This window comes from Echinops telfairi, unplaced genomic scaffold (genome assembly GCF_000313985.2).
Source record: "Echinops telfairi isolate 266 unplaced genomic scaffold, ASM31398v2 ScPeMD7_8;HRSCAF=38, whole genome shotgun sequence".
Taxonomy (NCBI): domain Eukaryota; kingdom Metazoa; phylum Chordata; class Mammalia; order Afrosoricida; family Tenrecidae; genus Echinops; species Echinops telfairi.
Genome location: NW_022103905.1, coordinates 12,749,973 through 12,765,655, shown reverse-complemented (window position 1 = coordinate 12,765,655; position 15,683 = coordinate 12,749,973). Strand labels below are relative to the sequence as shown.

At 39.6% G+C, this 15,683-nt stretch overlaps 1 protein-coding gene across 1 annotated transcript in view; it reads right to left on the bottom strand.

The window, feature by feature from the left end:
* The window catches only part of UNC13C (unc-13 homolog C), a 586,641-nt gene that overhangs the window by 254,676 nt on the left and 316,282 nt on the right, over positions 1-15,683 (bottom strand). The window contains exons 15-17 of the mRNA XM_045286469.1: positions 14,336-14,404; positions 8,119-8,208; positions 4,051-4,179 (exon numbers count right to left, since the gene is read on the bottom strand). Of these exons, the coding sequence (XP_045142404.1) occupies positions 4,051-4,179; positions 8,119-8,208; positions 14,336-14,404 (288 nt within the window). The remainder of the gene's footprint in view (positions 1-4,050; positions 4,180-8,118; positions 8,209-14,335; positions 14,405-15,683) is intronic.

The following is a 15,683-nucleotide window of genomic DNA, read 5'->3' as shown; positions in this document are numbered from 1 at the left end:
AAAAAAAAGCAGAAAAAATAGGATATATTTGTTTTCATTACTTTACCAACTCTATTCTGTGTCAGGCACAACTTTGGGCATTGACCAATTAGTTCTTATTTAATGCACTTATTCAATTTAGTATTAAAAGTTCATTAGTGGTCTTGTCAACACATCTGGGGAGCAGAAAGTAGAAGCATGCAATATACATAGATCAGAAAAGCTAGAGTTCACCATGAGATGGGATGTTGGGAGGTGGAAACACACTAAGTACACGGAGATAATGTAGGCGTCGTAATATTTAGTGTACAGAATCAAACTGCAACCATGCCCAGTCTGACTAGAGATTAGGTGGCAATAAAGGTAGATACTCAGGACTCTGACCTTGAATGTCCTTCTCACAGTGGCGAAAGGCTTCGAAATCAGCCCATAGATGAAAAGGGAATCATTGAGAATCATGAACATGGGCATCTTTTAAACAGATAGTTAACTGGAAGGTGGGCAAATGGATGCGAATATCTATCAATTGAAGCATGGCAGATTTTTTGGTGGCCACAAATCACAGTGAGCGACATTTCTTAAACTGGCAACTAGGTCATTTGGAATCTGTGTCCTCAAAGTTACTGCAGCAGAGGAAAAGAGAGCTGGGGGATATCGGAGAAGCATTTAGGATCAGAACTTTTAGGATCAAATCTTTCATTATCCCCTTGGCCATAATCTGGCCATATGGTCCATTGTAAATTCAACAGTCTTGTGTAGAGGGGGGTCATTTCTTCTATCCTTATTTAAAATTGGTCAAATGTACATTTGAATTTTTATTGCCTATGTAAGGAAAATAATACTGGATCCATTTACTCAATCTATTCAACAAACGTGGTTGTGTGTGTGTGTGTGTGTGTGTGTGTGTGTGTGCGCGCGCGCACGCGCCTTGGGGAACTGATGGGGGCAGCTCTACTGGGTTCTAGAGGGTTGCTATGAGTCAGAAGGGCAAAGGGGTTTTAATATGTTCCAGGTGCTGTTGTTAAGTGCTTGGGATATCGCATTATGTATTTTCTGTTCCTCTAAGTAATACTGTGCCCTCGGGGTGTAGGATGGCATATAGAAAGGGGATGAAATTTCACAAGCGTGTCTCTGCCCTGAAGAAAAAAAGAACCGGTTGTGATAAATCTGGGCAAACTGGCTGAATCCCACCCCTGCTCAGAGTCCCATGCAACTCCCTGTTGAGCCTAACGGGTGAACAGCATAGGCCCTGCAGAATGGCATCCGGATCTCCTGTACCTACTCACTTCTGATTCTCAGAACCCTCTGCACAGAAGCCTCTGTGGCCTCCCACGTGAGCCCTACCGCTCACACGTTACCCACTTCCCTCATTCTAACTCCCCATACTCTCCTGGGTAATTGAGGAAAAAAAGAAAGGAAAGAAAGAAAGAAAGAAAGAAAGAAAGAAAGAAAGAAAGGAAAGAAAGAAGGAAGGATGGAAGGAAGGAAGGAAGGAAGGAAAGAAAGAAAGAAGGAAAGAAGGAAAGAAAGAAGGAAAGAAAGAAGGAAAGAAAGAAGGAAAGAAGGAAAGAAAGAAAGAAAGAAAGAAAGAAAGAAAAAGAAAGAAAGAAAGGGGGTGTAAAGGAGAGCATGGGCCAGATGCTATGAGATCTTGAAGGGCATTGTAAAGACTTTCAATTTTTCTGACTAAAATTAAGATGCTCCAGAAATTATTCCATGCAAAGGAGTGGCTTGCAGGAACTTTTATACAAAAGGTCATCGGGCTGCTCAGTTGAGGACCGACAAAGTGGGGCGGGGGTGGGGGGTGGGAGCAGTGAACTCTAGTATAGGGTTGTAGAGTGATTCATGCTAAGGATAGTGGCCTGGACCAAGGTGAAAACATGACGATGATGAAAAGTAATGCTTCCGGACATATTCTGAAGAAAATATATTCCATTTTGAAGGTGAAATTATCAAGATTTGATGAAATGTCATCTGTGATCTGAGAAAAAAAAACCTTGATTGCCCAGCAGAATGGAGCTGAAGTAAACTGACACATGAACTGGAATCTATTACCAAATAGCTCCAGGAGAGATCTAGGGAGTATTGGAATTTCCTAAGTTACTCATGTCCAATGTCCTTTAGAACGTTGAATGATAACAATGCTCATGAACTTTTTTCTTAGATTTTATAGTCTAGCACCAAATTTCCCTCAGAGTGGCAGAATTTTTATATAGAATCCAGAGATAGCTACTTAAAAATAAAAATCAGTTAGCAATTTAGGTAAGTACCATTTTCTTTTGATCGTTGTTTCCCATTAGGGACACATGTGCTTCCTAGAAACATCCCATCACATCGATGGAAGTTATAGCAATATGGAGTTCATGAGAAGGGACCAGTTTAAGGTAGGGTCTATACGGAGCAGAAAATTGAGATGGGTAAGTTTGGGTTAGATGGTTTGTGTTATTTTATAAAAGGGTAATTTATAGAGTAAAATGAAGAGTTTGGATTTCATCTCCTAGATAAAGTAAATACTAAAATATTGAAAATATAGAAGAAAATTTAGGAGAGGAAAAGAGAAGGGAAGCTATTCAGAAGAGACACAAACAAGTAAATGGACTAATATCTATAGAAATGTCAGGTGACCACATTTCTAAATTGGAGCATATCTAACAGGGTTGATAATAAAAATATTTGATGATACATTGCTTTGTGTTTACAACGGAAAATTCCAGGATTGGTATTTTTCCTCCTATTAAAATTAATTGACTTGATAGGAAACCTTGTTTCAGAGTCAGACACCCTATGCTCTTTCTACCCAGGTCTGTCTTTTTCTTCTCTTTTTAAATTTTGTATTTTTTTTAATCATTTTACTGGAGGCTCATACAACTCTTATCAAAGGTTTGTCTTCTATAACATGCTCTGCCCATGTAATCAAGAAGTTCAATAGCTACTGGAGCAGCTGAATTCTTTAAGGAAGATTCTCTCAAATGTATACGTGTTAAAAACCTAGTGGAACACATTCCATTTTATAAAGCAAACCTAAATTTCATACCATTGAGTAGATTCTCATTAGTGGAGACCCTATATCGGCTTTCCGCTACGGTAAATCTTTATGGGAGCAAACAGTTGCTGGATGGCTGATGGGTGTGAACACCCAACCTTTTGTGAGGGACCCAAATCCTAATCCATAGCAATATGCAAATCACAGTGTAGTAGAAAATTTCAACCAAAAGACACATCACTAGAAATAGGGAAACTATAAATGAAATCCACATTACCATAAACGTATTATTGGCCATAGAATACATTTTAGGATTTTGTACAAGTTACAACGATAAGCAAGTCAACAGAAAATTTAGCAAAGACTTAAAGGTAGTTCATAGAAGACAAATCTGAAGTGTCAATGGAACAAGTAAGCCGATTTTCAAACTTTCCATATCAGAATATAGCTCATCTCAGCAGGATGGGAGGGGAATGGAGGCTGGGAGAAGTATAAGGGAAAATGCTAGTTCATGTGTAGCATTCAACATCTTACAAACAGTAAAGCATAGATGTAAACGTAGCTAACCGAGCATATGCTTATCTTGCAACTCTATGGGTGTTTTGCTAACTTTCTGTACTGATGTATTTCTGAACTATTTCATAGCAATAAAATGATATATTCCAATTTTCCCTGCTCTATAAAAATTTCCCTAACTACGACTTTTACAAAGTAGAGAAAGCAACGGAAGCAGCATGAATTAGGGAAGAACATATGCTCAGAAGTTGGAATTCCAAATTCTTTTCCCAATTGTAATGACTTCCCATTGGGTGATGTTGGGGAAACCTCTTAATTCTTCTAAAACAGATTTGAGAGACAACATCTGAAAAACTTGAACCATAATGTCTACCACTATTTTATACAGTTATTGCAAAGAATGCATTAATGTGTATGTAAGCAAGATGCAAATGCAAAAAAGAAGAGGGAAATTCAGAAGTCGGTGGTTAAGAGGACATTCATTAAACATGGCATCCCTTTCACTGTCATTCTGAGCTCATTGAAACAGGCATTAGAAATAGAAAAGTGTAGAGAAATGCATCTTTTCTTACCGGATCTATCAGCTGGGAGTAAAGTTCATGGCAACTGTCAAAAATGTACTTGTATGTAGAGTCCAGGCAAGCTCTGACACAGTCCTTCACCACCATGCTGGCCTTTGGGGGGCTTTGTAGCTCCAAAACCTAGTGAACAAATTATATTCTTAAACTCAAAATTAGAACATTTTCATCCAGTATAAATAAGTAAAATATTTTAAAATCCCTTCTAGTTAATTTATGTTTGTGTTCAGGAAGTGTTTTAAATGTAGAAGCATCCATTACAGCTTTCTTACTTGATAACTTTTAGAAAATAACCATAGTTGTAAGGATTCAAATTAGAACACTTACAGTGATCACTTACAGATTAATTAACTCATTGGTCCCATTCAATGGTTCACCAAATATTTATCCTCCATTCTGTGCCAGGCAATAGTGATACAGCAATAAGCAAAATAAACAAAAACACTTTCCCATGTAGAACTCAAGTTCTAGTGGATAGTATAAGAAATAGACAAAAAGAAGCGAAATGTTATGTGGAATATTTACTTAGAATTGTTAGAGAATAGGTGAAGTCAGAAGGCAGCAAAAGGGCCATAAAAGTGTAGATACAAGAGTAGACATTTGGATAAATGAGTCTGGGGTTCAGTAGACACGTCGTGACTTTAGGGAAAAATAGTTGGAAATGATCGGTATAAGAATGTAAAGAAAAAAGATGAGTGGGTATGGGCAGAGACCAGTTCAGGATTGCCCTGGGTATCTAACCCTAGGACGTCAGGCAGACAGGAAAGACCAAAGCGATGGAGACTGGCAGTGGGTAGGAGAGAAAGGCAGCAGGTGTCTCAGAAGCCTAGAGATAGTCCCTGGATGAAAGGAGTGGTTCCATTTGTAAAATACTGCTGAATGTTAAATGTGGAAGACCAGGACTGACAACCACTAGATTTAGCAAAAAAAAAGAGGCCATGAGTAATTTTGGCAAAGTGGTAGGGTAAATGTTTGAGTTGGGCTCAAGAAGATAAAATCAGATGATCTGTTATTGGTAAAATAGTGATTCTGCCCAGGTCAACCTATAGGTTTAAGCAAAATCCCAAGCAAAATATTATTTAAATTGCTTGAATCATTCTTCAAAAGAAGCAAATGGTGTATTAATAAAATCTGGTTTTATGAGTTATAATAGAGCTAAAGTAATCAAGACAGGGGGTTAAGGGTTAAAGTACAGAGCATTGTGGTGAGTTCAGAAGTTGATTCACACAAAGTCAAGAGAACTTCAAAAAATCATGGAAAAATTGGAATAGAAAGATAATGGAACGTTTCCAAGAAAATTTTGAAATCCCCTCATGATCCAGTCAATTGACTTTTATTTTAAAATGATGCTATGGCCATTGAAAAATAATGAATTTTCAATGAACAATGTTGAAACAATATTCATAAACTTATAAAATATTTAAAAATGTAATATAGATAAAAATATAAAGAGCAAAATGACACTTTCAGAAGAAACCCTAGGAAGTATCCTTCCTGATCTTGGTTTAGGTCAAGATTTCTTATGTACAACAACAAGAACACTCTCCATAAATAAATAAAATAAATTAGCCTTCATAAAAATTTTAAAAGGTACTGGTAGAGAATGAAAAGACAAATCACACACATAGATTAGCCAGCCAGGAAGAACTCTTCAAACTCAACAGAAAAGCAAAAACCCCAATAAAAGCCTTGTCAAATGAGTTTAAAATAATTTTCCACAAATGATATTATTCAGGTCACGAATCAGTACAAGAAAAGGAGTGGAGTGTCATTAGTTATTAGGAAAATAAAATTAACACCACAGTAAAATACAACTTTGCTCCTATTCTAAACATTCCTATTCAACTCTAATTGAGAACAATACTATAGGACAGAGGTCAACTGTTTTAGTTGACCTCTAAGGTTCTAATATTTAGAACCTCATCCATCTTTAGAACCTATCATATCTTTCTCTTGCAGAGTTGCTGGTGGGTCCAAACTGCCTTTTGGTTAGCAGCCAAATACTTTAATCCCTGCACACGACCAGGGTTCCGTTGTTCTCGATAGAAACAGATAAAAGTTAAGAAAATTATTAAAAACAAAAAACAAAATCATTGAAAATACTGAAGAACTGCAGAAGGATCAGGACAACTGGAACTTCCATACATTGCTGTGTGCAGTCACTTTGGAAACCAATCTGTCAGCTTCTCATGAACTTATCACATATTGTTTCTGGGGGGGACCATCGAGCAGATTCTGACTCACAGCATCCCCAGACCTACAACTGTTCTCCAGAGGGTTTCCTAGTTAGGAGAGCAGATTGTTAGGTTTTTTTCTCCTGGCGAGTGGTTGGTAGTTTAAACACTCCACTTTCATAGCCGTCCAACACTAACCATTTTGCCAGGAGGGTTCCCCTTAGCAATCGCATACCAAATATTTACCCAAAGAAGACAACGCCTGTCAACTAGTGCATGGATAAACGATGGTTGATGCATCTATAACACAGAAATACTACTCAGAAGTAAAATGGAGCATTGGTACACACACCCAGCAAGATGATTGTATCTCCGACACACGATGCTTCATGTAGAATGCTGAGACAAGCACAACCACGTGTGGCGGCAGTCATTGACCCTAAATAGGCAGTACAAGCTCATCGCCTGCTCGGCATCTGCGTTGTGGTGCAGCTGACATGAGCATGTACTTATTAAAACTAATCATGAATTACGCAACTGTACAACCAAGTGTGTTTTACTATTTGTCATCATTTTTAAAAAAGACAACAAAGCAGGAACGGACTCAAAAGATCACGGTAGTAAAGAGGTCAGAAAACAACAAACGTTTAGGCAACTAGTTAGAGGAGCTTTGCTGCGAGAGGAAACAGGCTCTTGGTTACGACCTGCAGGGGAAAGTGGAGCCAGGAAGGGTTTGGTGAAAGTGGAAACATAATAGTTTGGAGGTGGAGAGATGGGAAAACTGGTGGCTCGGTGAAGAGGGAGGTTTTCTGGGCTGATGGATTGGAAGGCAAGCGGAGATGACGTCAATGACAAAGGTACAAGAGATGGCCCTTTTGAAGAAAATAGTCCGTTGATAGAAACACAAAAGAAGCAGGCGTAGAGGGACACAGATGCGGCCAAGTAGCTCGAAGAGGCCGGAGCCCATTGTGCAAATTTGAGGACACTCTTTGTTTTTCAAGGAAACAGGTTTTAGCTCAGAATGAGGATGGGGAAGAATGGAATGGAAAGTTTTAGGAAAGGGGTTTTGAAACACTGCCAACCTTGCTATTGGAGAATGGCAAATGTTTAGCATATTTGTTGGCATTCCCAGACTTCACTCTGGATTCCCCAGACTCCCACAAAGCTGCTGGTGGTTCCGAACTGCTGACTTTGCAGTTAGCAGGCCAACGCTTAACCATGATACTACTGCGAATCCCTATGATATTAAAGCAGAGGAGATATATAAATATATATATTCTCTCTCTCTCTGTAACATATATTTCCAGGTAGACATTACCAGGCTGGCATTACCAGGCCAATGCTTAACCATGATACTACTGCGAATCCCTATGATATTAAAGCAGAGGAGATATATACATATATATATTCTCTCTCCAACATATATTTCCAGGTACACATTACCAGGCTGGCATGAAAGCAGCTGTAAGCAGAAAGGTTACACCTCAGGAAGAATACCATAGTTAGAATTATTTAGTAAAATTAAATAACTTTTAAAAGGCCAGATACTCTCAGGAGAGTCAGCAATTTCACCTTTCAATTAAGTTAAAATAGGTAGACGTGAACTCCATTTCCGTTTATCCTTTTGAAAAGACCATGCCCACTTAGATTAACTGGGGAGATTTGATGCATAATTAAACGTGAGTTAAATGTATCAGCAGACCCTAGGTGGTTAGGACAGACAATTTCTTCAAGCCGCTCTGTATTGGAAGATGCACTCAGCTCAGGCAGGCAAAGGCTGCACAACTTAAATGCAGGAGGCAGCGTAGGCCGCGATCAGGGAAGCATAAGACTGGGATTGACCAGGGCAGAGCTCATCAAAACAGTAACCGAAATCAAAGGAGATTACCTTCATCCGAAAAAAGGTGATGCTTGTTAACAGGTCAACAGTTGATTTCAGGTCTTGCAGTCTTTCAACATTACTGGCAGGAAAATTCTCCTGGAGAAACAGAAACCGCACAGGTAAATTACCATCAAACACCTACCGACAAGGTGGCCTCACATCTCTGCTTGCCCCCAAACACCGCTTTCAATGGTTATTCTCATCTCGCAATGTTAACCCCCGTTCCAACATTGAGCTTTTATTTGACAGAATTTGCTGAGTTCAGAAGGCCTCTAAATCTGAAATGAAAGGTACCTGCTTCTTTTTTTTTCTTTTCATAAGTTGCTTTCAAAGTCAATTCCAACTCATGGCAACTCTCTATATATTAGAGCGGCATTAACTCCATAGGTTTTTCAATAGCTGATTTTTCAGAAGTAGATCGCCAGGTCTTTCTACCTAGGCACCCTGGGGTGAATTTCTAATCTCCAAACTTTTAGCTGGCAGCTGAGTGTGTAACATATTTGGAAAGCCTAGTAGCTCCCAATCAGGACATTCAATAAGCTCTTCACTAAAATACATGTAGATAAGTAAAGATGTTTTGGAGACACTGCTGAAAACGGAAAGATGTAGAAGAGACTAGGATTTTTGGATAAGTAAACTTTTTGGTGTATAAGCTATTTGGTAACTAAATGATGACATGCATGCATTCACGTGTGTGTGTGTGTGTGTGTGTGTGTGTGTGTGTGTAACAAGCAGGAACACTGGTGGTATAGCGGTTAAATGCTCAGTTGCTACCTACAGGTTGGTGGTTCAAACCCACCATAGCCCCTCTGTGGGAGGAAAGACACAGCAGACTGCTTCCACGGGCATGATGACCTCGGCGTCCTTATGGGCAATTGTACCTTTCCTTCTAGCATTCACTACGAAAAGTCAGGTTCTACTTCACAGCAGTGGATTTTACATACCGAGAAAATGCTAAAAGGACACCCAAGACTGGTTATATAGGGTGGAAAAAATAGAGGAATTTAATATGTCTAACCTTCCATATTGCTTATTTTTGTCAAGCAATGCTTTCATTACTTGTAATGCAGTTAACGGTATTGGATAGGGAGATGCTGAGACTCAATATTCTCCAGCAGTTCAAGGTAGTTGGAAAAGCAGTCCTAGTCTTAGAAGATGAATTACACTTAAATCTTGGCTTGATCACTTTCTTGTTTCAGAAGGACACCTCCTTAAAATTCACTAATTATCTAAAAAGTGAGCCGAATTTAGTAGTGTGCAAGAGAACATTTAAAACCAGCGCTCCAACACAAAAGATGCTCCTATAGTTCACTATATAGCCCAGTGATATAAGCTGGTCAAACCTTACAAATTCTAATATTGTATTTAATTAGAATGCAGAAAATGTCCTATACCAGTCTGATTCTCAGAATGCTATTGTTTAATTGTTTTACAAATTCTCTTCAGCCATAATTTAATAAATGGAATTGTCAACTCTTCAACTCTTCTCCCAATATGTTTACTGTCCTTAAAATTTCAAGTGGTCTCCTGTTGAACTATTTACCATCACACAGCTTGGAGTCACTAAACTAAGACTTCTGGCATCAGCACTAAACCAAGCCCCTTTGATTGCATTTGCTCATGTTTGACTGTGAATAACTTGAAGCTAATCTAACATCACCACATATGCAGCAGGAAAGATGCCAGCGGCTCTCTATTAAGCATCATTTCCAAAGGGCAGAAAGGTAGCCTCCAGAATAAAAAGAATGCTAAGATGAAATAAAATAATTAGGAAGTGATGCATTTTAAATGTGTATTAATTTTCTTATCATGTTAAGTTTAAATGTATGTAATTTAAATTTTAGTTATCATTGTGTTTTCCAAGTAGATTGCAAAATTCCTGAAAATTTAACTACTAGCTTTTGAGATTGTCTCCAGCACACTACTAGTTATTATCTTTTTCTCCATCCTAAAGATGTTACAAGGCTAGAAGAACAATGAGAACATAGTTTTTAAATTGCAAAATTCTACCCTACAATATTTCTTCAGTGTTTAATCAGATTAGGTGGACCACTTCAAAACACATACTGTACCCAGATACACATGAGGAATGAATTAAGTATTAACCCCCACTAAGAATCTAACACACTGGGGAAAGAGCTGACTTCACTAAGAGAGGCGGCTTTTCAATATGAGAACTGGGATTAAGTCTAGATCACATGTCTACATCATGAATTGGCTGACACCAATACTGATGGCTCGTGTTAAAACACTTTACAGTTACAGCAACACACACACACACACACAATGTTGCTGCAGGGTTATGTGGGCAATGTGTTTGACAACAGTGGAAATTGGGTGGTTAGTTTACTTAGGATACGTTTCTTCTATGACAGGAGCTTAAGTCAGCATTGTACTTTTCTGTTGTTATTGTCTGCCATGGACCCAGTGCAGACTCATAACATCCCTGTGGTTCAGTAGAATGAAACATCATCTAATCCTATGCCATCCCCCCAGTCATCCTTATTTCAGTCCATTGTTGTCACTGTGTCGATCCACCTGGTTGTAGGCCTTTCTCCTCTTTACTAAGCAGGAGATGCCCTTCTCCAGGGACAGGTGTCTCCTGATGACATGTCCAAATAAGTGAGAAGTCGTCTCACCCTCCTTTCCTCTAAGGAACACTCGGGCTCTACTTCTTCCAGCATTGTACTTTTCTGTTGTTTGTTATTGTCTGCCACGGACTCAGTGCAGACTCATAACATCCCTGTGGTTCAGTAGAATGAAACATCATGTAATCCTATGCCATCCCCCCAGTTTGGCAGTGCATGCTACTTTCAATTATTCTCTGGACATCATCGTTCAAATGCATTGATTTTTCCTCAGTCTTATTTATTCAATGTCCAACGTTCACATACAGAGGAGACAACGGAAAACACTGCGGGCCTGGTCCAGCCATACCTTAGTCCTCAAAGTATCCTCCTTGCTTCTGAAAACTTTGAAGAGTTCTAGAGCGGATTTATTCAATGCAACACGTCTTTTGATAACATGACTGTTGCTTCTCTGATCATTGATTTTGGAGCCAAGCAAGAAAAAACTCTGGAAAATGTCCATCTTTTTTACATTTAACATATTATTTTAACGATTGGTTCAGTTTTAAGGATTTTGATCTTGACCTTGAATCATAAATCCATACTGAAGGCTCTAATCTTGATGGGTCATCAGCAAGTGCTTCAAGTCATCTTCTCTTTCAGCAAGCAAGTTGTGTAATCTGCATAGTGCAGCCATTCTGCAAACCTGATCCTGAGTTCTTCACATAATCCAACTTGTTTGATTATTTGCTCAGCAAATATAATCCTGATATTAAACTTTGCATTATGCCCTAGTTCTGTTTGCACACCTGCCTCTTGATCCATGTACAGGTTCCCCATGAGCACAACAAAGTGTTCTGGAATTCCCATTCTGATCAAGGCTCGCGATAGTTTGTTACAGTGCACAGAGTTGAATGTTCTTGCATACTCAATGGAACACAAGTAAACATCGTTCTGCTATTCTCTGCTTTCAGCCAAGATCCATCTGACATCAGCAAAGATATCCCTTCTTCCACATCCTCTTCTGAAACTGGCCTGGACCACTGGCAGCTCCCTGTCAATGTTCTTCTGTAACCTTTGCTGGACGATCTTCAGCAAACTTTTCGTTGCATGTGATATCAAGGATATACTGATTTGCAATTTGCTCATTCTGAAGGGCCCCTTTCTTTGGAATGGATACAAATGCAGATCTCCTCCTGTCGAACGCCTATGGGCTCTCTCTCTAACTTTTTGGCATGGACCAGTGAGTGCTTCCAGGGCTTCATCAGCTGGTGAAAACATTTCTTTTTTTTTTTTTAATCATTTTATTAGGGGCTCATACAACTCTTATCACAATCCATATATACATCAATTGTGTAAAGCGCATTTGTACATTCATTGCGGTGAAAGCATTTCAATGGGTATCCCACCCATTCCTGGAGCCTAGTTTTTGGCTAATGCTTTCTGTACCACTTGGGCTCCCTTCCTTCAGTACCATTGGTTCTTGCTCATATGCTATCTGTTGAAGTGTTTGAAGGTTGACTTGTATCTTTTTTGCACCATGACTCTGAATTTTTTCCATGTTCTTTTGATACTTCTTTCCTGTCTCCTTAATGACCTTTTGCTTTTTTCATGTATGACATGGTACTGATATCATCCCATAGGTCACCAGGTGTGTTAGTCTGGGTACATTAGAGAAACAAATCTATAGAAACTCATATGTGTAAGAGAGTTTTATATAAAGGTTAAGTGCATATCATGAAAACATCCCAACCCAGTGCTGCCCAAGCCCCCAAGTCCAACATTAACCCATATGTCTGACACCAATCTACAAAGTCCTCCTCCATCTCACAAAACAGATGCAATGATGCCGACTGCAGGAGGAAAGCCTAGTGAATATGTAAGCATCTCAGTGCTGGCAGGGGTCTCCACACAGCTGCTCCAGCACCCAGGGCTGCATCGGGTAAGTCCATGTGGCTTCTCCTTAGGGATGTCTTGCAGGAAGTGAGCCTTGCCAGCTGAAGCAGGAACTGGCTAAGGCAGCTGCACTCTGGTCCAACCATCACAAAGCAAGAGACCTGAGAACTAGAAAGGCGAGGTTCACCGAGCCATTTATCTCTCTGCCCTTCAATTAACCCCACATGTGTTTATCAGCCAGGTTGGCACAATAAACTAACTACCTCACCAAGTCTTCTGTCATCAGTGTTTAATGCATCAAATCTGTTCTTGAGGACATTGGTTAGAATTCAGTTTATGCATCACTAGCTTTAATGTTTGGTGCATAAATTTGAGTAATAGTTGTGCTCACTGGATTTCCTTGTATGGGGATAGATATTATTCCATCACATACAGTACAGTACTTCAAAACAGATCTTAAAACATCCTTTTTGAGGCTGAATGTGATTCTATTCCTCTTGATCATGTAATTCCCAGCATAGTAATCCATATGATTTCCTGATTCAAAATGGCAATACCACTGCAGTTCACGTCATTAACACCTATAATATTGATTGTACGCATTCCTTCTCATTTTCATGGCTTCCAATTTTCCTCAATCCATACTTCATACAGTTCAAGTTCCAATGATTAAAGATGATTAAGTTATTATTAAAGAGCTGATGTGTACTGCTCTCTCTTATCATTTTGAGTCAGACCCCATCAGTCAAGGAAGACTTCCTGAAGCTTTACTCACACAACAGGCTTTGGTTCGTCTGTGTCATCGTGGTTGACTCTGCTTTGAGAAGGCAGTGCTTTCTCGGCCCTATTTTGAGGGCTTTCTGATCTGAAGGGCTTACCTTCTGGCACGATCTCTAACCATGTTCTGTTTCTATTCTTGGGTTTTCATTTCCATTACATAGGGCATGCCTTGTGCAATGTCAAAGAAACCATCTGGACCAAACACCACACAAGATAAAAAGCATTGCGACACAAAAATATCACAGCATGAAGCTACTGTTTCTCAAGATATCCTCCATCTAGGTCTATACGCTTCTGAAGGTGGTGTTTCACCCTGGTGTGAAGAAATCTATACTCTTCAACTTACACCACATCAAAATAGCAGGTTTAGCAACCCCCAGAAATTCAAATTGTGTTCTTTTTAAATGTTCATTGAGTTGGGACAGGAGTGGGGAGGAGTTTCCAGGAGGTCAGATAAAGGTATAGGATGAACAGGATTTCCCAAGGTAATTGTTCTATGACAGCCCATTTTGTTCCCCTCAAAAAATGAGGGGGGTGCATCGCCGTGATGGAAAAAAAACCCTTGGCACAATTTCTTTGGCCTCCTCCTCACCAGTTCACTTTGAAGAGGTCTTAAAAATTTCTATAACTAAGTCCCGGTGACATCTATAAAGATGACCCCATTGACAGTCTCCTTCCTGCTAAAAAAGAGTTGCCACAGCCACACAAGCCAGCTTCTCTGACTTGAATTTCACGGGCCCGGCAGCTGCTCCCTTCCGAAGCCACTGCTTTAATAGGACCATGTACTTGTAGCCACCTGATGAGACGGAGGACATGGCCATTACGGAGAGAGCTTGTCTGCCACCATATGCTGATCAGAGACGGGTCTAATCCAATCTTTTTGAAAGCAACCCATGAATGTATGGACCAGAACTCGAGTAGCAGTGCTTTTGTTGATCCAGCCACCAGCTTTACCATTAGGGAAGTAATTTTATACATACCCTATACTTTGACAGGTCAATCCGTAAAGAGTTGTGTAGCTGGTCCAGGAGCTTGATAAATTTCTCCCTCTGTGAAAGCAAACACAAAATAAGATGGTAGTGATAAATCATCATTTCAAATGTACGTCATCCTCACAATGTTAACAGTCACCATTTTAAACGTAGGCGTCATGGTTTTAGAAGCTATGGCCCCCATTTTACAGAAAGCACCTGAATTTTCAAGGTATCAACTGATTTATCCAAGAGATGGCAGTAGGATGTGATGATGCAGTGATTCAAACTCAGGACTGTACCAAACTTGTTATTCTCAATAAATCACAGCACTTCTCCGTGATGAGTGTGAAACCTGCACCTTTTCCTATCGTTCCCAGAGAGCTGTTTTCTGCATGAAGAAGGCATGGTGAATGAATCACTGCTGTGCTTTTCCAGGTAGCGATTCACAGGCAATCGAATGTGTCAGCAAGAGCAAATGTGCCCCCCGCCCCCCAGGCCACACCACCCTTCCCAAAATAAATGACGACTCTGTTCCCTTTTCCCCCCAAGGGAAGTGGGAAACAGTTGTGGCTGAGTCAAAAACAATTTCAAAAAGTATGTTTTTTGGAAACAAATAAAAGCTTCCGAATCCAAAAAAATGCATTGCTTTAAAAGGATGATTTGAATTTATGCTAAAATCATGTAAATACCAGGGCAAAAGATGACTGCTGCTTCCCTCTGATGCTGTCCTAGCGTTAGACTGACCTCCTCCCTGACGAATTGGAGAGGTGTTATTTTGATAACATTCAGGTGAGCTTGTGTTGATTAACTACATATAAGCTAAAGCATTAATGTCACACACAGAATTGATTGATACTTCCACCATTCAAGATAAAGTATATAGGAGGCATATAAATGACAGCAAAGCTTGCGTCTTTCATTGATAGTCTTGAAACACCAAACTGTACCGGGGAAGATACTGATTAATGAAAAAGCAACATTTCCCTCGTAGCTTGACTGAGGAGGTGAAAATGGGGTTTCCAATTCTTATCCCTTAGAGCAGCGGTGGGTCACAGCCCCTTTTGGTGTTGAATGACCCTATCACAGGAGTCACCTGATTCATAACAGTAGCAAAATTACAGGTATGAAGTAGCAATGAAAATAATGTTATGGTTGGGGGGCCCCACAACACGAGGAACTGTATTAAAGGGTTGTGGCATTAGGACAGTTGAGAACCACTGACTTAGAGTCACTGATCTTGATGGCATTAGTAGACTATTAATAGGTAAATTGTTCATACATTGAAAGTCTAATTTTGAGTAAACTATTTTCATTAGGTTCATATGTTGGCAAAAAATTTGCGTATCTCCTCTGC